The 25,134-nt window shown below is 38.9% G+C and overlaps 1 protein-coding gene across 1 annotated transcript in view; it reads right to left on the bottom strand.

The window, feature by feature from the left end:
* The window catches only part of SCFD2 (sec1 family domain containing 2), a 199,959-nt gene that overhangs the window by 141,783 nt on the left and 33,042 nt on the right, over positions 1-25,134 (bottom strand). Inside the window, exons 3-4 of the mRNA XM_061993969.1 lie at positions 20,741-20,868; positions 1,129-1,304 (exon numbers count right to left, since the gene is read on the bottom strand). Of these exons, the coding sequence (XP_061849953.1) occupies positions 1,129-1,304; positions 20,741-20,868 (304 nt within the window). The remainder of the gene's footprint in view (positions 1-1,128; positions 1,305-20,740; positions 20,869-25,134) is intronic.

The following is a 25,134-nucleotide window of genomic DNA, read 5'->3' as shown; positions in this document are numbered from 1 at the left end:
GCCACCTATGCTATTAAAAACTATTTCAGTCTTACCAAGAGACAATATTTTTTTAAATTAATATAGACATGGGCTTGGTACTATTTACATTTTTGCAATTTTTTGCCCTCCAGATGTTACAGAAATTAATTGACTGCAAAGCTATGAAGTATGGGCTAAGACTTCTCAAATGACCATGGATATGCTGCTGCCAGAGATCAGAGGGAGAGTTAGGCTGTTGGTTAGTTTTTGACATCTAGAAAAAGATGGCCAGTTTTTACAAGGTATCTGGTTTTAACTGAGGTTTACACTACGCAGTTCACTCAGTTAAGGCTGACTCTAATGTCATTAGAAGTCAGCTCATTAAGACTTGCTCTTGCTAGGATTTTAGATGATGGTTCCTCTAAAAACACAAAATGGCAGAAGAGACATCACAGGCAGGAAAGTTTGGCACTTTCCCTGAATTTCAGCAGAAATTAACTCTATTAGGTTCTTAGAAAAAAAGGATCTGCAAAGGTCAGTAGGATAAAGTTCAATATACCACTAACTCTTTTAATTTCCTGAGAGAAATAGTATGACAAAAAATAGTATGTAAATAACACTGTGGTCACCAACAGGATGCTGTAAAAAATGTGGCCATGGGAAAAAGTGAGAGTAAATGACAGCTGTGAGCAAGAGAAGCCTCACTGTCTTGGTGCATAGAATTTCCTACTATGCTCTCATTTGCTCAGTGAATTACACAAGTTTTACACTCACATAGTAACAAAGTCCTCTCTGAATTTGATTCAACATGTTACTTCCAGAAGCATCATCAGACTGGTAGTGATGATAATAATACTATCCAACGCTAAAGTGATAAAATCTTGAAATCTCATATAGATGTAAAGCCGTCACTCAGTTCAGATTACCTATGTACTTCACCTTTAATGTCTACCCTTTTGTTCACAAAACGATTCTAAGACAAAACTATAAATATTAACTATGTAGGTTCTCATTCTTTTTACCAGTTTGGCAATAAGAAACAGCTTCATAGTAAGACAACCAACACGTTTCTTTATAAATAAATACCAGCTGTAGAACTAAAGGGGAATTAAAAACAAGTAAATAAAACATTTTTACTTAGGTCAGATAAATTCATGTAATACGTACCTGCAGAAGTAACCTCTCAAAGGCAAGGAAGTTGTCCCATTTGGAAGTCTGGGAGTGTTTCAAAGTCTGGACTGTGGCCAGTACAAGCTGTAGAAGACCACAATGGTTCTCCAAAGCTTTAAGATTATTTCTGAAAAGCTGAATATATGAGCTGAGCTGTTCTGGGGTGACTCTGCCTGTAGAAAAGAAAATAGGATACAGCATTCAGTGGTGCCAAACACAAACCTAGATTTTAAAATTATAGTGAATGAGTTATAGAAAATTTAAGAGGCTCTTTGCACTATGGGCCTGATTGTAACTTCACTGCAATCACTGGGAGCATCAAGTTGGAGCAGCAAGTCACAACAAAGGCTTACTTCATCCATGAATTGTGGCCTAAGATATATGGTATGGCAGGTATTTAACTATACGCAACAGATGCTGTCATAAAGGATAATAACATTCTTTTGTTTTCAGTCGTAGAGGGACATTAATTTAAGCTAGGGAAATAATACTTGACAACTACTTATAAACAATGGTTGATCTTTCTATTTTTATAAAAAGTCCAATGAGAAATTGTAAGCCTTTTACCTTACACCAAACCCATAGCCTTCAGCTGTTTCCTGAGGGTGTATTTTTTATCAAGTGCTGACTCAAAAAATAGAGAATATGTTACTGATTGAAAGAACTTTTTTCTGGAGTTGTTCTTGGAAGGGACACTTCCAAGGCATGACTCTTCAGTTTCTGAGGCGCAGCAGGTGTGGCACAATTTCACCCCTTATTTGAAAAGAAACAAGCTGGTGCCCATACATTGGCCTGTAGATCTCAATAGCAGAGAATGAGGGGAGTCATTCAAGCCATGCAAACACTATAGAACTAGCTGTTGTTCCATTCATCATTGAAGTGCTAGCTAAACTACTTGATTAATTTATGTTTTAGAAGTGATCTGTTCCAGGAAGGAAAGTCCATGGTACCTCACCTGACCCACAAAAATCAGATGATCACACGGTATCAACACACAAGGAAAAATGGTGTCTAAACATTATCCGCATTGCAAGTCTGGATTGAGATCCAGTCCAGAGCTGTTTACTGGTTCCTGGCAGGCTCTGCCAGTAACTAGTCATCTTCTTCAAACCAGAGCTAAAGAGCAGTGAGATGTGAGATGGAGTGAAGAGGATCCTTTACCTTAAGCAGGACAAGCTTTAGTGCCAGGAAAGCACTAGGCTGAGCAGATGCTAGTTGGTTCATGATTTACACTACTGATCATTTTATTCAGTATTTTTCCATAAGGGAAAGATCTGCCACTGTGTTTCTTCTCTGTGTTTGGTTAAATCATCACTTTACAAGGCTCTCCATCTGCCGCCATCCTTTCAGTATCATATAAAGGGTGAATAAATTATTCCAACAGTGGATAAATGTTGAAAGTGTTTTCTCCTAAGTATCAGTGATACCAAGGGCGATCTTTGGAAGAACATTTAGATTAGAAAAGCTGTTAAATAAAGCAAAAACACACAGACTCTTTATGTGAATTTTAATGGAAAGCATCAAACCAAAAAGTCAGCAAATTAACACACAAATCAAGCTGACACCACTCAGTAGGCCAGAGAGCTGACAAAAGGCTTCCACAGTTAGCCCACATAGGCTAAAACAGCAACCACAGCCATGTGTGTTTTCAGACTAAACACTGGAGCTTTCAGTCTTGTTTTATTTCTTTTAAAGCTGTGTCAGGCAGATTTACATGGTGATTTGAAAATGTCAGTCCATGATGCCTTGCAGCATACCTTTGATAATGACTGCATTATTACCTATAGCAGTCCTGATATACTGTAGCATATTCAAAATCTGGTAACTTGCTTCAAATGAGAACATAGGAAGTTGCCAGCCCTTCCCTCATACGAAAACGGGAGGGCTTTCAAGACTTCTGATTTCAATTAAAAAAATAATAATAATTTTTCAAGAGTTTTGCTCTATATTGTCCCTTGTGAAGGTGAATCCAGACACAACACTGGATCAGTCTGAGATCCATTCAATGTGACTTTAGATAAACAATCAAATTCTTTCCCACCCTCACAGTACCACCAAAAGAGAGTCCAACACACATTTAAACATAAGCAAAAACCTGACCTTAGCATTTCATTAACAAAACTTACATTGGCATTAAGAGTCCAGCATCTCATCTGTGATATACAAAATATAATGGAACCACTCAGATCCCAGGTTCAAGAGTTCCAGCCAATTTCTACACAGAAATCTCCCTGGATAGCCGGCTGATAAATAAAACTCTTTCAGTAGATAAGGAAAGGCATTTAGGAAAGTTATTGGTGGTAATGAGCAATTAAATTACTTTCCTGAGGCCTAAAACCTTGCCACCTTCCCTGCCGCTTGTTCACAGAGGGAGATTTCAGCACAACAGACTAAATTTAATCCAAGCCTGACCCTATCAGTCTTTTACTTTTTTTTAAATCCCTCTGCTGTTTCAAGTCTTTTGTGTTGTCATGTGGCAGACAGGTCCTGTGAAATTAAGAGGAGACAGATTTCAACCACATCATTGTTTCAACGGTCATTTTGTTCTTATAATGCAAACCGAGAGATTCATAAGTAGAAGATGGCAACTACTGGCAGAAATTACTATGATGTGCCTTGTCCCGCTCTCTTCTCCTCTTCCTGCTCCATCACAGCCATACTCTGCTCCAAACACTACACCTATGCCTAGCCAGATGTCTGTGTGAGCACTAAAGTCTGACTTGCAAGGAGTACATTATGCTGACAAAGCACTTGATCATTTTTCAATTCCTGAATGTGGTAGGAAGGAGAAATATGACCTCAACCACGCTTAGGGGATTTAAAATATTGATAACCTTTCTTGCACAAACACCAGGAATTCTATATTGTCTGAGAAGCAGCCTTTGCCATCAATAGTTACTAAATGTAGCATGAGTGAAATAGGTATATTTATCTCAAACTCAGTCAACAACATTAAATCAAAATACAGGAGTCAATAAAAACATCATCTCCTGAAAACAACCTTAAAGAGTTGGGCAAAGAGGAACCTCATGAGGTTCAACAAGGACAAGTGCAGAGTCCTGCACCTGGGAAGGAACAATCCCATGCACCAGTACAGGCTGGGGGTCAAATTGCTGGAGAGCAGCTCTGCAGAGAGAGACCTGGAAGTCCTGGTTGCCAATAAACTGATGTGCCCTCATGGCCAAGAAGGCCAATGGCATCCTAGGATGCATCAAGAAGAGTGTGGACAGCAGGTCAAGGGAGGTTCTGCTCCCTCTCTACTCTGCCCTGGTGAGGCCTCATCTGGAGTCCTGTGTCCAGTTCTGGGCTCCTCAGCTCAAGAGGGACGGAAAACTTCTGGAGAGAGTCCAGTGCAGGGCCACCAAGACAATCAGGGGACTGGAACATCTCTCTTATGAGGAAAGGCTGCAGGAACTGGGGCTGTTTAGTCTAGAAAATAGGAGACTGAGGGGGGATCTCATTAATATTTACAAGTATCTAAAGGGTGATTGTCAGGAGGTTGAGACATCTCTTTTTTCAGTGGTATCTAGCAACAGGACAAGGGTAATGGGATGAAGCTGGAACACAAAAAGTTCTACTTAAATATAAGAAAAAAACCTGTTTTACTGTGAGGGTCAGGGAGCCCTGGTACAGGCTGCCCAGGGAGGTTGTGGAGTCTCCTTCCTTGAAGGTCTTCAAGACCCACCTGGACATGTTCCTATGAGACCTGATCTAGGTGGACCTGCTTCTGCAGGGGGGTTGGACTAGATGATCTCTAGAGGTCCCTTCCAACCCCTACCATTCTATGATTCTATGATTCAAAACTATGTTTTAAAGCTTCACGTCTTTTCCCAAGTACTGCTTGGAAGATAAAATCAGCAGGTGGTGACTGGGAAGTCTAAAACTGAAACTCAGAAGTTGATATAATATAGGAGGATGGGGAGCAAGGAAGAAAAACAGTAATGCAGATGAGGCTGGTGATGCAAACAGTATAGCTAAGAAACTGTGAATGGTTAGTTCAGAAAAATCAAAGTATTTGTGCACTAATGTTTGAATCTTGGTCAATAGAACAAATAAATAGTGTAGTGCATGAAACTAGGCATTAAAGAAGTAACAGAAACATGATGGGTTAGGTACCAGTCTCACTACTGAAGAGTCAGTTCTGCCTGGGAATCAATGAAAGTCAGCGTGATAAACTAGCTCTGTACCTTAGTAAACTGATAAACTGAGGGGAAAAAATGAACAAATAACAGGGACTAGGCTAATCTAGTAAAAAAGAAAAAAAGAAAACTAATCTTTATATTTGAGAAGTGTTGAAAATCATCTGCCTTATTAGTCTGACATGAAAATGGTATGAAAACCTTCAGAACAAATATCCAAGAAAAAAGTACCTTATATCACCGTTTTCTCAGGGATAGAATGCAAAGTACACTTCTCAAAGAACATCAAGTCAAGCTGATGTGTAACCAATTAATGACTTAATTATAATGCACATGGATTTAGTATAGCATTAACTATGCCATAGCCATATTTGAAGGGGAAAATATTAAGATTAGAAGAATTGTAAAATATGTAAGAAACTTCCAGAAGTAGATGGCGGGCAATATGCAATACAGAAGTACCAGTATGTAGAAAGAAATGGTAAAGTAAGAGTGTGGTTGTATACACATGTACGTATTTATTCTGCAAATTTTGGTACCCAGAAGGTGCTGTCACAAGGTTATGAAATATCATTAACATGGAGAAAAAGCAGAAGGCACAGTTGGATTGCTTTGAGCATTGGACTGATGAAATTTAACAGTATGAAGTGCAAAATTATGCATTTGCAGCTCAGACAAGAGCTGTAAATTGGGAGTTAAAACCTAGAACTGACAGAAGAAGAAAATAATGTCTAGGACTCCTCATTTTAAAAAAAGCAGGTACTGTTTGTATCAGGTGACTTACAGTAAAAACAGGGCCATAGAAATGTTATAGTACAAACCTTCTCCTCCTGGAGCACTCTGTGCCGCTCCAATCACCCTCATTCCTAGAAGTTTAACTCAAAATTGCACTGCATGCACAGAAGGACTACTGTAATGATTAGGGGGACAGAGAACTTCAGTTTGGAAAGCAAAAGAGAAATACGCAGCTTATATGGTCTCTCTGGAAAAAAGAGATCTCTATAAATCACCAAAAAAAATGTTTACATTAAGGGTCACTATTAGAGCTAAAATTCAATGGACATAAATAAAGCATGAATATGATTATGTAAAGGCATTAAGAAACATATTGCTGTATCAATCAGTCTTCCAATAGTGGAGATGAGAGTGGAAGTAAACAAATTCAACTTGTTCTGAGGCAGGGTGTGCTAAGTGTCTAATGAGCAGCAGACTTAATTCCATGCATATAGCCCCCTTCAGTCCTTTGCTTCTGTGATAATTGCTTTGCAAATATATTGGGACACAGATGTTGAATTCCACCTCCAGTTTCCAAGAATTCTGGGCAGATCCCAAAAGCACTACAGAACACTTCTGCCAACTTTTAAAATGCCAGAAGCCGTACTTTGTATTTTTTTTTTTAAACAGGTTTTTTGTTCAATATGAAAATGGTAGCACTGAACACAAACATCTGCAACACTATACCATACAGAAAATGCAGTTAATGCTACATGCACAATCGATGATGTGTACAGTTAGACTGCAGAGAATAATTTTACTAAGACAAGCTAGACATACTTGGGAAGAAATTACCAGCAATTGATATTAAAGGTCTGTCTATTTTTCAGTAGTGAGAATAGCCTGAGCAAAACAGAAAGACTTTCACCTCCAATGGTTAAGCAAAAAGTTAACTGTACAAAGCACAATTGTAGACATCAAGACATGATTCCACTGTATGACTTTTTTCCATTTTAAATTAATGTCGCAGTCTACATGGTGTAATTCAGGCATTGCTTCCAAAAAATAATTATTTTTCAAGATAGTTTTACTGGTAGAAGTAAATTTTCAAAATTCAGAATCCCAAAGTGCATATATTTTTTTTGCTAACAACGATTTATAGATGAATGAGGTGTCTAAAAGAGCAAAGGTCAGAATTATCAGTGCACTGTTCCAAACATATAGTCCTTATTTTTTCATCCAACACTTAGTTAATTATCTCCATAGGGACAAGAAAACAAGTAAAGAGGAAAGTACATTTTGTGACCGATTGAATAAATAAGTCGATGCTTTTCCAAGACTACAGGAACCGCCAAATACACATAGCTTTAAACTTTGCTCAGTTTTATGCACGAACACACTTTGAGCTTCACTGGCTAGAGTGCTTTTGCTGAGGTCCATTTTTCACTTGACAGAGCCACGAATAAGAAATGACCTTGGAGTACTTCTGTTCACAGGTGAGATTTTTCAACGCAGTAGAGGAATGAAAAATTCCAAATAATTTTTTTTCCTCATCCACAGTCTTAGGAATATAGACCCATCTCTCCCAGTAGCTTGCCTCCGATCACGTCCAATGCCGGATACTCGCGAGGAATGTAGAAAGCTCTCATGCTCCACCAAGCCAACTGGGCAACAGTACTGCTAAAGGAGTCGGATATTTTGCAAATCAAGAGCCATTAGTAGGATGGATGACACTCCTTATGTCTTCTTGTTAGTATAATTTCCAGATGTTATTAACTCACAATACTTTTGTAATTCTTTAACAGCAAATGCCACAAAAGTAATTTCATCTCAGTTTTTGTTTAACTAACTTCAAAAGCCACCCAGTCCTTATAGTTTTAATAAAGAAGAGAACACCAACTACTCCCTAGTTCTCTGGAGAGATGAAAAGTAGGCCAGTATGAGATACTGTTTGGCTGGCTTCTCCAGAATACAGCTCGGGACCTAAAGTGCACTAAACCTTACAGCAGACTGAAAGCAGATGTCGTAGGCGTATTTCTAAGAGCATATCATTGTCTAGCGCTAACATAAACACATCTGCTCTGGGGCGGATGGTCACTTACGTGTAAACTTCTCTCCCTTTTCTTTTGCAGGAGCACAGGTATCCAGATAACCCAGAGACCACAATGAATACAAATAATAAGTCCCCACTACAATCCTAGGTTAAGTCCATCCTGGGGTCCAAACAGCCCATGAACTACACCTCAAACTACACGACAGTGGCAGCCTCCTGCTGCCTACCCCCAGCCGCACTGCATCACTGAGGAAGAGTCTTTCTTTCTCACTGGCCCATACTGACCCTCATTCCTCCTGTCGCCTAGTAATAGCTGCATGACACAGGTACTGGAGGTCAGCCACTCTTCCCAGTCCATCATGGGCTTTCCAGTGCATCTCTAGCCATTCCAGAGCGATGGACCTTCAGGGAGGCAGAATCTGTCACATGATGTATCTGAAAGCATGCACTGCAGTGTTTTTCAAGGAAGTAAGAGCTATTAACAATGATGACAACCATGCTGAGGTTTATCAAATTCTGGAAGAGGCACACACCTAGAACAAAGTTGAAGTCTATTTACTCCTCAACTAACACTTGCCATGTGAATCTGAACATCTAACCTGATTTGGCATCAGTCTCATCAGTTATACCACTGTTAGTTACCTCAAAAACTATTTATTATTCATCATTATAGCACAGTATAGTATCATTAAACAATCCTTGTTTTAACAGTGTTCCTATATAGACCATTTATATTCACACAAGTGTCACATGGTATTTTAGCTTTCTCTCCTAATTAGCTTCAGTCTTTTATTTGAAAATTAAAACCATGCTTAAATATTAGTTCTGTTATTATTCTTTGGAAATTCTTTTACGTGCCTTAAAACAAATAAAACCTAACCAATTAGGTAGGACAAATGTAACTAAAGCACTCCAATATAATCAAGACTTTAATTTCTAAGCACATAAGTGCAGATGCCCAAATATGACCCCAGTTATGATTTACGTTTCTTAGATTATCTCCAGTTTCAAGTTTGCCAGCACATTCAGAAGGCTCTGACAAACGTAACTGGTAGCTTAGATGTCTCAATATGGATTGACAATCTTTTTTTCATCCTTCAGAGCTTTCTTTTCAAATGCACGGCCACTTCAACCTATTATTTCCTTCTTTGTGCACTCTACTATTCAGTTTCCCCTTTCCATTGTTAAATCAGTATGAAGAAAAAAGTAACAACCTTTTGTCAGGGTCTACAATATTCTCTGATTGCCCTCTCAAGCGTCAATCTAATTTCAGAACTGTTTGAATAAATAGGTTAAATCTTATCTTCCAGAATTAAGCTTCCTAGGTGTTGCCATCTGTATTAAACCTCCAATTTAACATTGGCATGCTGGAGTTTCTCAAATATCTTTCTTAATCTTCACTAAATATGTATCATGGTCGTATTTTATTATCTTACTTTTCACCTCCTTCACCAGGTTAATAAATACTGACTACCAGGCCAAGTCCCAACCAGAGTGTCTAGCATCGTAAAAAAAGAGTAATCCTTGAAAACAGTGTTTCACTGTGACTGTAAAGACACTTGAAATCAGCCACTTTGGTTGACTCATCTCCTGGATGCTTTAAATTTCTCATAGAAATGAATAAACTTGTTTGTCTTAAAATAACATGCCCAGAGGATTTCAGGTGGCTTGCGCATGTCCTCAGTTAGCACTGAGACATGTGTTTTCAGACACTGAGTACTTCATCGTGTTCTTGGCACACCATTCCAGAGAGAGGGAGGTCGTTGTTCTTCTTTGGTACATTATTCACATGACTCTACTTCTCTCATGATTTCTGGAAGACTTGTGCAGCTGAGAATACCCTAACAATCATTTTGGGTGGTAAGCAAATAAATAAGAATGGAAAACATGATGATCTATGAGTATGACATATGTAACTCACTACATCTCTTGTGTAATGAGTTATCCTTTGTGAGACTTAATGACGAGGCTTACACAACTATGCTTGGAAAAAAGGACTGGGCAAGCCACACGGTTTTACTGTATTTCCATGTTCCACCTCAAGTCTTACACTAGAGACTTTGCAGGCATATCAGTATGCACTGCATCTTTGGTTTAAATCCTTTGGCAGAGGCTGTTCTCAGTGACACTTTGCTCATTTACTTCTACACCACTTTCAGCTACTTTTTTCAAGTTTGCTCCCCTTTTTCTTTTACTAGATGGCTCCTTTATTAACTTAAATACATTCTGAAGTCCTTTCTGTCATCTCCTCAGACACACAAAGCACTGTACTTGGTACTGATCTCCTCAACTGCCCCAATGTTCCAGAAAAGTGCAGGTGTCACATGTTTCCACTGTGTGCCAAGAAGACACCAGAATGAGTATCTCCCAACTCATATTCATGAACTCAACATCAGCAAGAAAAATCAAGTAAGCTTACTGAATAAAAGAACTCTGATATTTAACTGAAAAAAAAAACCAAACCACCAAATAAATCTTAGCAGAGAACAGAAGATGGCAATGCAACCACTTTTCAGGAAGTTGCATCAGCATTCAGTAACTAAGGAATAGTGTCTTTAATACTTTTTTATACAAATATTCTAAAATTAATCTTATTTCTATATAGGAGGATTACTGATCTAGCTTTATACCTATTACTGACTACTGTAAAAAAAAACTGGAAGAAGCATTTCAACCTTTTCTGAGCAATTTTATTTGATATAAAAGTTGTTCGGATATGTTAGAAACACAGACTCATTACAGATTCCAGATGATGAAAAATTGCTGTTACTTACACAACATCTCTCAAAACAATACCAGTTACCAGTACGTATGCAAGGAAATGTTATTTAAATTTTTAAGCTTTTAATCCAGAGCCATTTCCTCTTAAAGATACACAGTATAGAAAAAAATAATAACAATGTACCTTTACATTAAACATTTGTTTCAAAGCCTCACAAATGTTTATCTGTTCGTTAATATTTACTCACAACTCTTATAAGCATTATGTAAATTATCTAGACAAAAAACACATTAATATAGGCTTTTCACAGTATTAAGACAAAAAGACTTCATACTGAAGTTAATATAAGCTTTGCAGCATTACATTAGTAAAGAATATAAACAATTAAATTATATATTTGCAGAACTCCTGCAAGAGCAACACACTTCTGCTCTTTTATAAATTTTTAGGAATTATTTTCAGCTCTAATCACAACCAAACAAGAAAGGAGACCTGGCCTCAAGTTCATATTTGAGTATTTGGGTTTACTGTCTAGAAAAACAAATTGACATTTAAAAAAAAAAAAAAAGAGAGAGAAAGACTTTATCCAAAAAGTCCAGGCACATAGAAAGACTCCTGTCACCCCACTCCCTTCTAAAAACTAACAGTAAGGTTAACCAAATAGTCCTGCATTCATGTGCCAACCACAGTTCAATAGAATATAACATGCTACCAGCATATGTCTGTTTTACATCACTGCACGAGATTCTATGCTCTAACTGTTTTACAGCAGTGAAATGAAAAGTAAGTGAGGTATAGGACACAAACAGGACATGCGTTACAATTTTATTAGGGCTTGAATCGTTACCCATTTTATACTAGAAGTGATTATTTAGCACGCAGTAGGTTAATCTCTGAACAACAAGAGACAGTGGGGATAAAAGTACTGAGATTAACTTAACCTTGGAACTATTATTTCTGCAAGAATATTAAGTCACAGAACTAAAAAAAAACTTAAAAAAATCCAAGATCTTAGGGTAAAATGTGGCACTTGATACTTCGGAACCAAATTTCTTTAAACTTAAGTATGAGTAGTCCCAATGTTATACTCCTTTTTTTTAAGGTAAAGTGTGTAATGCATAATGCAGTAGTCATGAAACAAACAAAAATCCAAACCAACCCACAACACTGAGACAAATCTGAACGTCACTTGATTTCGTAAACAAGAACAGCAAAAACACATTTACTGTCACCTGCAGGAAATACTTTCCTAAAATACAGATAGAGACATTTTGCCTGCAAATAAACTTCTTGCAATAGAGGAGGTACAGGATGCTCTACAAAACTTCTACTTTTTCTCTAATACTATTCTGAGTAATTTCAGATTGGGATTAAAATATCTCTGCTAATATGTTTGAGTTAAAATTAATTTCTTTTTGTTACAAGTGCACTTCACATTATCTGTCTAAGTCTCCTCCTCTAAACTGGGCATATTTCCTTTAAACAGAGGGCAGGACTTAACTCCCAGGACCATTTCCAAACCCATTTGCAAAAGCTGTATCTGCTGCTGCAGTAGAACAGAGTGAGGGTGCACATTCCACACTAGGATTAAGATGAAAACTTGGTATCTCAAGGTACTTTTTTCAGATAAGATGTATAAAAGACACAGATGTTCTATCATCATTCTTTCCTCTCTTCTTCTCAATAATTAGTGTGTATATTTCACAGAAAAATCTGCACTTTAAGGGTCAAATTGATACTCTGCCATTAAAAATATACAAACACTGCACAAATAGCAGGTAGATGAGAAGTAGTGCTTCCCTCAAGTCATAAAGGAACATAGCTTCTTGAAAGACTATTGAAAGGAGGGAACAAAAGAAAAGTGAGAGACAGGAAAGAAACTGTTAAGTTGTTTTCACAAAAAGAATGAAAAGAAGAATTGACTCAATTGGCTGAGTAGCTACAAGATCGACAGAGCTCGATAAGAACCAACTACCTACAGCTGCCTTTATCATTTTCTTCTTCGTCATGAAACATATTGCACTGCTCTACCAGTTAAGAATTCCTTCACTTTTAAACTCATTGGTATTAGAGTCACAGCCCATGTCTGGACGTGGCACAGTACTTCTTTTTCAGTCCTTAAGCTCTTGCCCAAATAAAACAAATGCAGTTAGCAACACAAAGCTTAAGTAACTGTGCATAAGAAGTCCTCTCATTTTTAACTATTTCCAATGTTTGAGCAAAAGTCCAACACAAAGAATTGAAATGTATTATTTGCTAGCACAATGTTTCAACATTTGGGGCACAGCAGTTTCCAGTTCTCTTTCTAACCGTAAAAAGAATAGCACTCCCTAAGAATACATTTCATGGATGCCTGTAGATAGATACTAGTAAGCCTTTTGCCACATTCAACATGCCATTTTTCAGGAATCATAAAGTCCTCTCTTTTTTTCAGCTTTTATTTCACCTTTTCCTGTGTTTGTTTCTTTTGCAATAGTCTAATAGTTCAGGATAAAATGTATGTGTTGAGTTGAACACAAATCAGCCATATGTCCTTGCAGCAATGCAAGAGAACCATGTACTAGGTGGCATGAGCACAAAGGCAGCTGGCAGGCAGAGGAAAGTGGTTATAACCTTCTCTTTAGTACTTGTGAGACAGCATCTGGAGTATGAAGTTTTGGTCTCTGCAGTACCAGACACACGAGAGCAGCTCAATAGATGGTCACTAAAATGATTCAGGGGCTGGAGAAAATGATGTGCAAGTAATGGAGATAGGTTTGTTTAGTCTCAAGAAATGTAAAAGCAGGGAGGTGAGCTAATTACTGTCTTCAAGGACATAATGACTGAACTACACTTCTTGGAGGTGCACGGACAAGAAGCGATAGTCACACATTGCAGCAAGTAAAAAAAAACCAAACTGTACATAAAGGAGAACACTTTCTCCACAGAAGTAGTTAAGACTGGTGTTGGGTACCCAGACAATGGAACTGTCATCCTTGGACACATCCAAAATTCAGCTGAATGAGGTCCAACGCATCTAGTCTAACTTTGGCTCCTCATAAATCACATTTCTTTTAACTATAGGAACCTATATATGTGAAACTGAAAAAGAAGGAATGAAGGACAGATAAATTGCAAAATATGCACATGGACATCACACCACATAGTTCCAATTCTTTTAAGGTATGCTCCTTTTCTGTTTTGAGCAATTGTTTGTCCTCTCAAGGATGCTCCTCTGTGTATTCACAGGTAAGGCTGAAAAAAACAAACCGGCACACCACTTTCCTGAATTCAGCATCCAACTTGAAAGCAGCATCATGATTAGTGCAAATATGGCTCCTCATCTGGTGATGTTACCAAACAAAACTACATATAAATGCAGTCTCACTTATTGATGAAAAACACAATTCTGCTCCTGAACATCTCTCCCTCTCAGCAATTTTTTCATTTCTTCTGAAAAACAGAGAACTTTGTTGGTAGGAATATTGTTACCTTCTATCCTTTCTATTAGAACTCAATACAGTTACAGAGGTTACCTGAAAAGTTTAGCTGCTTAAGAAAAACAGCAGAAGGCTACATAATCTCCAGATCTGGAGCTTGAAGCAAGTCCTCTCTTCTAGACTGGCAAAACCAGAAGACTATCAGAAGATGGGTCTTATTTAGTTAAGTGAACACTCTGATAATACTCAACAAGGTCAAAACCCTGAACTTCATCCTAGTGTAACACTACAAGGTGAAAGAGTCACAATAACAATTTCATTCTACAGTTCTCAGTGTGAAAATAGCTATGCAGAAGGACCACCTTCATCAAGAGTTACCAGGGAAAGGCTAACCCCACTATATTCTGTGTTCCCCTAGGAATGCAAAAGCCAATACAGAAGCCACACAAATAGAAATGTATTCAAACCTTTAAAAAACACTTTAAACTCTTCAAAAACATTTAGCACTCTGAGAAGCAAAACGCCTTTCTGCCTCCAGGGGTGAGTGATGCAATAAAACATCTGCTATATTGACCATCACTGAGATTGGGAACATTTGCTTCAGGTCAAGACTACATTTTTAGTTGCACTACAGGGAGAAATCAGGAACTCAGTATTGCAACAGGCTGCATAAACAAAATCCGCTTGGCTAGATAGTCCCACACTGCAAGACTTGTGTTACTTTTGATGAGACAAAGAGCAGACTAATTTAACTCAGTAACTGCCTGCTCAGGATCCAGGCTGCATGACGGAAGAAGCTCAGTTCTGAGAGAAGCAGCATCCCCTCTCCTTGAAAAAATGCCCTGAGAACACCAGTGAGCCCTTGCACCAGCACTGTAAGACCAACTGTCAGGAATTTGGGACTTCTAGGACTAAGCCAGCCCTGTTTCAGTCAAGTTGATATGGGAAGGCTCCTGCTTCATGAGGATGCACAGAGACAGACTTGGCTGCTGCCTCATCAATTCTGCAGAGACCAGGAAAACGGGCAATAAAGAAATGTACATAAACTAGTTTACAATATGATCTCCTTTCTGCACAACGGGGGCCATAGTGTCTCCCAAGCCCAGCTGTTATTCAGACATGTGCTGCAGAAGGGGTTCAAACACCCCCTCACAGATGGCTTTGAGCCCTGCAACACCAATTTGCCTTTCCAAGGCTGACACTGTCTCACTACTTGTCTCTATCATAGAACCAGCCTAATGGTTGGCTGGGGTAGATTTTAGATATCTGAGATCAGTCTTGACTTATCTGTAAAGCTATGTATGTACTTCATTACAGCCCATTTTCTTAGTGCGCAGCTTTTATCTCTAAAACCTTTTTCCATGAATTGACGGTATTGAATCTTGACTATTTCTACATTGATCGTGTCAAGAATAAATAAACACCATTAAAGTCCAACAAAACTTTTGATTTTTAAAAATGGGCATTTTATATTCTTTATGTTTTTAGGTAAGGCGTTCATCTATATTTCCCTGTCCATTTTAAGGTACTTTTCTAACTCAAAATGTTATTTCATAACCTTCAGGCTAAAATTTCAGGAGCTTTCCATTTCTGCCTAAAGAAATTTTAGAGTTCAGTTCATACTGTGCAAATCAACCCGTCTGAAAAAGTTACAGTATTCCTCTTTACTTCACAAAGCCTAAGGCTTTGCTAATTTTGTAGTGACCTTGGTTTTTAAAACTGTATTTGCACAGTTCAAATGCAAAGAAACCAAAAGGCTTTTCTTCAGCTAACAAGGGCTCGTGTAACAGCACACTGCATTTTGTTTCTGTTACTATACCAGTGTTTTGACTTTAATCAGTCTCCATGCCAGTAAAAAGACACAATAAAGGAATTCAGACTGGATCAAGGTTTACTGTGCTCTTTTCAAACAGAAGAGCAAGGGTGTTTCTAAAGTCACAAAGGAACATTTGTAGCAAAGGTTTTACCACTGCCAAATACTATGCTAATGGCAAAGCTTTCAACAAGAGATTCACAGAATGCCATGTTCAGAAGATGATTAAGATATGCATCGGACATAGGAGGAACGGAACTGGAAGTAGAGGAATGGAAAAAACGGCAACCTTTCAGCTGTACTGTAAAGTCAGGCTTCTGCCTCAGAGCAGAATTTCTTCCAGTCACTTACTTTAAGGGCTTGGCAGAAGTAATTCTCTTCCAGTATTTACAGTCTCACTTGAATTTAGCACAATGTTATAGATCTCACCAAAAAATTATTCTGATGATCTTTTAACCTGTCTTCCAAAGAGCTTTCCAAAATGAGACTTAATTCTTTAAATAAAATATTTTTTTAAATATTTTTATTATGTAAAAAAAATTCACACCTACACAATGGGATATCTGACCAGAACTTGGCAAATATTTGTCTTCCCTAGTTATTGATCACCATTCACTTTGGTATCCAAAAAACAAATGCAACTTCATCAGACCTAAAATGGTGCTGATATAGTTCTTAAAAAGCATTGTTTGCTATTTTTTTTAGTTTTAGGGTTTTGTGGGCTTTTTTGTTTGGGTATTTTTAAGTATGTGTGTATATATGTATATAGATATGGAATATTTTGACAGAATCGTGTAATGGCAGGGGTTTGAAGGGACCTTGAGAGATGATCTAGTCAAACCCTCTGCTAAAGCAAGTTCACCTTGATCAGGTCACACAGGAACGCATCCAGGCAGGTTTTGAAAAACTCCAGAGAAGACTCCACACCCTCCCTGGGTAGCTTGTGCCGGGGCTCCCTCACTCTCACAGGAAAGAAGTTTCTTCTCATGTTCCAGTGGAACATGCTGTGTTCCATCTAGTGCCCATTACTCCTTGTCCTGTCACTGGGCACTACAGAAAAAAGACTTGTCTCATCCTCTTGCCACCTGCCCTTTAGATATTTATAAGCATTGATAAGGTTCCCCCTCAGTTTTCCCTTCTCCAGGCTAAACAGTCCCAGGTCTCACAGCTTTTTGTCATCAGAGAGATGTTCTAGTCCCCTGATCATCTTGGTAGCCCTGTGCTGGACTCTCTCCAGAAATACTCTGCCCCTCTTGAGCTAGGGAGCCCAGAACTGGACACAGGACTCCAGATGAGGCCTCACCAGGACAGATGAGAGGGGGAGAAGAACCTCCCTTGACCTGCTGGCCACACTCTTCTTGATGCATCCCAGGATGCCATTGGCCTTCTTGGCCACGAGGGCAAATTGCTGGCCCATGGTTAGTTTATTATCAATCAGGACTCCCAGGTCTCTCTCTGCAGAGCTGCTCTTCAGCAGCTCAACTCCCAGCCTGTACTGGTGCATGGGGTGTTGCAGGACTCTGCACTTGTCCTTGTTGAACCTCCCGAGGTTCCTCTCTGCCCAACTCTCAAGCCGGTCGAGATCCCTCTGAATGGCAGCACAGCCTTCTGGGCAATCAGCCAGTCCTCCCAGTTTGGTGTCATCAGCCAACTTGCTGAAGTTACACTCTGTCCCCTCAGTCAGGTCATTGCTGAAGATGTTGAATAGGACTGGCCGCAGAACTGATCTCTGGGGAACCCCACTGGCCACAGGCCTCCAACTGGACTTCGCATTGTTGATCACCACCCTGACTTTTCATTTAAATGGACACTTAGCAAAAGAAAGCTCTACTTGTTTACATACAAACACATACTGCTTTGGGAAAGTATCTAGTTGAAAGGGTTATGGCAAAATTTAGATGTAACTAGTATGTTAATAACATAAGTTTCCATGTATATATATCATCCTGTAAAGCAGAGGCTGAATGTCAGCATGCTCACAGTAAACAATATCAAACAAATACTCCCCAAAAGTCAATACTGGCAGCATTATTAAACTCCACAGGAAATTATCTTCAAAACCCATATACCCATGTTATATATTTATGGATACAGCAGATTGAACAGTAAATAAACCAGATTTAGCATGCATAAAGCCTTTATGCCAGCTGGAATTCTGCACAGCACCTTGTCTTCCTTCTCCAGGACTGATTTCAGAAAATCAAATACTCTACACAGCTATACAGCTCAGGTTTGCTCTGTAAGGAAAAGGCAGAGTAGCTTTATAGTTTTTTGTTCTAGCTGGTTTTATGGACCATCAGTTGGCATCATCATGTGTGTCCTCCCACAACTGTCAGAGCTCTTGCCACATGCAACCAAGCAGAGAAAGAACAAAGCTGGGCATCAGACATATTGCTTGCAGGGGAAACGTGGGAAGCACACACACACCTCAGAGTAATATGCAGCTTTCAAAACCAAAAAAACAGCAGAATTTATTTTTCTTGCACTGAAAGTACAGAAACAGGATGGAATCAAGTTTCTGTTGCTGCACAGGGCTCTCGTGCTGCCAGTGTCACACGTGATGCAGGTTTTCAGCAGGTGGCCACTGCAGGAGGGCTACACCAAATGGAATTCAAAGCTTTGCTTTCAAATGTAATTCACTCCTTATTTCCATGGAGGAAAAAAAAAGCAAAAATGTTGTAGTAAGGAAAATACTCTTACCATCTGACACAGCTGGTCTTAGTAAAGGGAGTAAGAGGCAACTTTGATGCTAGAAAAACTCTCTGACATTTAATATTAGCGCCATAAAAAACCTTAAAAAATCCCTAAGTGTTGAGAAAACCAATGTGCGACCCACAAAGATCCTCCAATACAGACTGAATCTGAGGTAAAAAAAAAAAATCATAAAAACTCAAGTCTAAGAGTAGAGCAAAGTGAAAGCATTCTCCACATCTCCAGCCAGTGGAAGGAGTCTTTTGACTAAACAGACCAATCAGGATCAGAACAGGCCACTATAATTTTTCCTTCTCAGCAAAAAGCAGCAACTGATAAACACCACAAGTTTCAGCTTCTCTACAGAGAACTAAGCTGTTCCGTAGCACAATGAACAAGCAATGAATGCTGTGCAGATACAGATTTGTTCTAAAAAGTCATTCATAAATACTTGTCATAGGACAATATCACAACAGGTCATGAGTTTCAGGTTTTCTGCATTTATGCTCAGTAAGTTTTGATTTTGGTGACTGCAATGCCTCCCTTTCCTTGTTTCTCTTTTTATCCCTGTTTATCATTTACAAGACTGCCTCAAACTCTTTTTCACCCTTTCGAGTTCAGCTGCAAATCAGTTAACAACTGATTAGGACTCTACTCAAATACTCACAGAATAAGCGATAAAGTTCCATAAATATTAATTACAGGTACACAAAACAAGTGTCAAGAAATACAGTGTCAGAAATTTGTTTCACTATCAACTTTTCATTGCTTCTACATAGCACTATACTAGGCTCAGGTATATCAAACATTTAGGCTGTCATCAGTGTCAGGTAATATGATTAAGAACCAGGTTACTGCAGCCTTTAACGGATACCAAAGGAAGGGGACACAGAAAACTGTGGCTGATCTAATTATTCACACAAATCAGAAGAGGTTGTAGATGGATCATTATCTCTCTAAAATGGGAAGTAATTACTTTTAAAACAAAGCTGAATTTCAACATTCATAATCTTTTTTTTTAAGGCATTTGTAATAGAAAAAACAGTGAGGGCTTCTTAATGTTATCACGGTGAACACTCACACATATTATCAATGAAAACTTAAACAAGAATTTTATTATTTACCATGTCTTACCTCCTTCAGACAAATTTGTCATATTCTTTTCACAGCTGCTCCTTTTCTATTTCTTTAAAACAGCCTACAGCATTATTGCTTCAGAGATCTAGTATTTCTGATTGATAATCTACTAAATGCATGTTCTAGGTATTTGTAAAGACCATACGATATATGAAATGTTATGGTTAAGAGTTCTTGAGTTGGCTGCACATCTAATTCTTCTACAATATCTTGGCAGTTTACTCTGGAGTCACAGATAAAAGCCAATTACTATTATTGCATGAGGACCTTTCTTAATGAAAAATTCAGCATAAAACAGTCTTACAGTACATAAAATGCAAAGTGGAGTATAGGAGAATACAATTTTTTTAAGCCTTACACTATATCGATTCCAGCATTTCACTGAGCATGGTATATACCGAGAATGAAATTCTAAAAAACATACTGAAAGCCAAAGAATTCAGGTTTCAAAAGTGCCCAGACACAGTTTTCAGATTAAATTCTCTTGAGTCAAGCAGCTTTATTTCACATAAACCTCACTGCCTATGTAATGTAATCACTAGTTGTATATATAGTGTATACACAAGATCAGCCCAACTTCCATCAGATCACCTGCTGCTTGCAATACCTGCTTTGAGGACACAAATCCAGCAGTCTTTTTAAGAATACCCGAATTCTCATGCTTTTCAGAGACAAGTAGCGCTGCTAACCATTTGAGTGTCTTTAAAACCCTCCTTCATTGCTTCACCACTGCTCTCCATCTTTTTAAGGGTGTTCTATTTAAATGAAAACATTTACCTCACACTATCCCATGATAGCCACGATGCTCACATTAAATCTGTTGACAAGGATGGGGTGAGTTTTCCCCAAGCGAGTTAAGTGAAAGAAGAGGACTTGACATCCTATTTCACTGTGCAAGGAAGGGCATCTCACACTACTCACCCATGCTCATCTTAATAGGTAAATTTTCTCTGCTCGCTGCCTCCACAAGGTGTCTCCTGGCCTCCATCACAGCTTCCTTTTGTTTGAGGTTCATGAAGGACTCCCAGAGAGCTTTGGCAGCTGGATCACTGTAAGAAAATGACAGGGTTACACTAAACATTGCTTGAATAATAGAGTAAAGCTTAAGACAACATTTATATTTTAAGATGAGTGCTTCTACTTAGTAACTCCTCTGAGGTAAGCAAGACACAAGCAAAAATGAAGTGATATAAGCCCTTGATTTTTCTTAGCAGAAAAGTTGCTACAGTTTTATAGAAAAACGAGGAATTTTTTTTTTTCACTACCAATTTTAAAGCATAAGAATTCACACATGATAAATAAGCAGGTCAGCATCAAAGTAACTGCTACTGTTCAACCATGGGAGTATCAGAAACAGTCCAAATTCTTCAGTTACCAAAAAACTATGAAAAGGGTGAGCTCTAACTTCCCTATGAGAGTTTAAATCCCAAAGTCACTCTTTCCAGTGCTGAAGGCTGTTGGTATGATTTGATAAACTACCATCACTTTGGGTTTTGTGGATTCTCCATACATGAAAAGAATAATCTGTAGTAGAACATAACTGTCTTTATGCTTTCTGTATTTACAGATTTCCTTTCTATTGTTGCTGTTGCTATGCTTAAATTAGGAATTTGTGTGGCTCATCTGCACTCAGTTCCCTGTCAGTCTTCTCTCTCCTCCAGGATGCTGCATTTGTTGCTGTTGTGAATGAATTCAGTGTTTTCTCAGGGAGGGAGGAGGAGAAGGGAGAAAAAAACCTTTGCCTGGGGCTAAAGCCACACATTGAGATTAACTGCTGGATTTTTTCTAACTTATTTTCTTTTGTAAAGAAAAAGTTTCCCTCTGGTTTTCCCTCAGGAGACATTTAACTCCTAAATGTATTTTGATGTCAATTTACAACATGCTTATAAACATGCCAAAATAAACTTTTGCTTCACAGAAAATAAAAAATCCCAACAAATAATTTTATATCCATTACAGAGCAGCTGTGCCTACGTTGTGCTGCAACAGTAGAGCCATATTTAGCAAGCGTGTGCTATCTCCCAAACCAGGTAAAAGGATTGCCAAGCCCTGCTCCTGCCATCCCAGGAACCCACATCCTCTGTCAAAGCCTGAGTGGGTGGAAGGATTGTGGGAAGAAGGTTGAGTTATCTTTCCTCTGAACAAACTGCAAATGAATAGGATGAGTAAATTTCACCTTATCCTGACACTCTAAGAAAGGCAAAATTAGATGGCCTGCCACAGTCTTTCCATTTCTTTTTCACATAGCGCAACTCAACCTTCCTTCAGGGATGGAGGCAGGAGGCAGCGCATCCTAAAGCAGCCAGGGCATCCTCAGCAGTTCCCTCTACTCCATCGCCAAGTGCGATCTGAGCACTGGTGCTGTGCACTTTTCAGGGGTAGCAGCTCCAAGGAGATTCTTCACCAGAAAAACGATGCTAATTTATAACACATGATGGTGCAAGAAATACGAAAGAGATTTGCAAAGCAACTAGATGCCTCAGCACAATCTCCCTTGAGTAATAGATTCTTGGGTGTTACTTTTACAGACCATTTACTAAATTATTACAATTCAGTCCTACTCACTAGGCATCACTTTTAAATGCAGACTACTGATCTTGTTCACATCAAATGGACAGGGTATATGGCTCACTGTCATTTATAATTGTCCCTGAGGTCTGTATTGCAAGAGGCCTCCACTTTGCCTGTTTATGAATCCCTTCCTGAATACATGGTTCCAAATAGAAATCTATAGAGATCAGGATTCAGACCCACATCAGCAGCAAGCTAGGCTTAAAAATACTTTTTTTTCCTGTTTTGAAGAAAAGTCAAGCCTCTGTTTTCTAAGATTTAACCTGTTCTCATTTTCCCAGTTCTCTTCATCATCATAAATATGAGCACAATCTCACAGAAACACAGACAGGAGGAGCTAAGACTTTAAAACAAAGGAAAGCAAACAACATAAGGAAGCCAAAATAAAAGTCTCTCTCTCTCTCCTTCTCTCTGAACAACCACCTCTCCTTTAACTTCATCAATGACGAGACAGGAACGGCTCCTGGGAATGGGTCAGTAGAAAACAGTATAGGGCTGTGTTGTTGCCACTTTCGTGAGCTGAGAACCACAACATTTTCCTTTCAGAGATTTCTAACAGTTTTATCTTATCTTCCCCTTTCGGTGAGACATTTGTCTCCAACTGCCTTCCACCTCTTGTCATGGTGCTCTTTCCCTTCTCTATTTCCCATCTGCAGTTGCTCTGTTTTGGTCCAAATGCCCTAATCTGATGACATTGGCACTGTAATCAGTGATTTGTATGGAATCCAGTATCCCAATTCAAAGTTGTCCTTCCTTTTGCATTCCTTGACTTCCCAAAGTTCATTTGTTGATTTGCCATGTTATTTAGTGAACTGCTGCACTCTGAAGGTAGCTTTTCTGAAACTAAGTAGATGAAAAATAAATAAATAAATAAATAAATAAATAGAGGAATGAATGAATAAATAGATAAATAAATAAATAAAATTTCATTATGAATCATCTTGTTTTGCTTAAGAAAAGAGAAAATTCTTTACAGTTACACTACAATGCAGATCAGGATCTTAAAACTACCCTTCAAAATAAATGTCACAACATAAGGTAAATATTACAGTGCACACTTTTGTGCATCTCTGTTACAAAATGCTTTGCAGAGCATGGCAAGCCTGACAAAGAGAAGAGAGCACTGAAATACAAGTGCTTTTGCCATTAACCAGTTTCATGAACAAGCTTAAGATTTTAACGTTTTGATACCCTGTCCCTTCCTTCTACTACAGTCATAGTACCCAACCTACCAGTCATCTCAGAAAACAATGTAATAAAAACAAACAAAGCAGTAGACAAATTAGAAATTTATTAAACAAAAGCATTATGTTATGTCCAGAGATAAGGCTGAAGTCTTTGAAATGTCCAGTTAAACAGAGCTGTACCATTTCATATATTAAAGCAAGGTTTGAAAATGACAAATATCTCCTTTTCTCTCATATATAAATGTTACTTTTTTAACGAGCCACACTCTGTTCCAAAACTAATAAAAAGTAACTGCATATAATTTGGACTTTAAAACAACAACAAAAATGTTATAAAGGAAGAGGAAAAAAAAAGTAAGAGAGCAGCTTCCCTACCTCTAGTATTTGAATGCCAGTTTTCAAAGCTGAATCACAAAGACAACGAGGGAGAAAGGACCAAATTATCAGAGCCATAATTTATATGAATCCTAAAATGATACATCAACTGACAACAGTGCCAGGAAACCAGTGTCGCTGAGAAGCAAGTCAGAAAGACTGAGATACTCTATGTTGAACAAAATCAGCTGTGGGCAATTCAAAGCAGCTCTGATTTGGCACGGAATTGAGTTGGAGGCCTGTGGCCAATGGAGTTCCACAGGGATAGGTTCTGGGAACAGTCTTGTTCAACATCTTCATCAACAACCTGGATGAGGAGACAGAGTGTACCCTCAGCAAATTGACTGATGACACCAAACTGGGAGCACTGGCTGATTCCCCAGAAGGCTGTGCTGCCATTCAGTGGGATCTCGACCAGCTTGAGAGTTGGGCAGAGAGGAACCTCATGAGGTTCAACAAGGACAAGTGCAGAGTCCTGCATCTGGGAAGGCACAACCCCATGCACCAGTATAGGCTGGCGGTTGACCTGCTGGAGAGCAGCTCTGCAGAGAGAGACCTGGGAGTCCTGATTGATAATAAATTAATCACGAGCCAGTAATGTGCCCTCGTGGCCAAGAAGGTCAATGGCATCCTGGGATGCATCAAGAAGAGAGTGGCCAGCAGGTCAAGGGAGGTTTTTCTCCCTCTCTACTCTGCTCTGGTGAGGCCTCATCTGGAGTCCTGTGTCCAGTTCTGGGCTCCTCAGCTCAAGAGGGACAGAGAACTTCCGGAGAGAGTCCAGCACAGGGCCACCAAGATGATCAGGGGACTGGAACATCTTCCTTATGAGGAAAGGCTGTGGGAACTGGGGCTGTTTAGTCTAGAAAAGAGAAGACTGAGGGGAGATGTTATTAATATTTACAAATATCTAAATGGTGGATGTCAGGAGATTGAGGCATCCCTTTATTTCTATGGTATCTAGCAACAGGACAAGGGGTAATGGGATGAAGCTGGAACACGAAAAGTTCCATTTAAATATAAGGAAAACCTATTTTACTGTGAGGATGAGGGAGCTCAGCACAGGCTGCCCAGGGAGGGTGTGGAGTCTCCTTCCTTGGAGGTCTTCAAGACCTGCCTGGACATGTTCCTATGCGACCTGACCTAGGTGAACCTTCTTCTGCAGGGGGGTTGGACTAGATGATC

The sequence above is a fragment of the Colius striatus genome, chromosome 3, assembly GCF_028858725.1.
Source record: "Colius striatus isolate bColStr4 chromosome 3, bColStr4.1.hap1, whole genome shotgun sequence".
NCBI lineage: Eukaryota > Metazoa > Chordata > Aves > Coliiformes > Coliidae > Colius > Colius striatus.
This window is presented reverse-complemented; position numbering and strand designations above follow the sequence as displayed.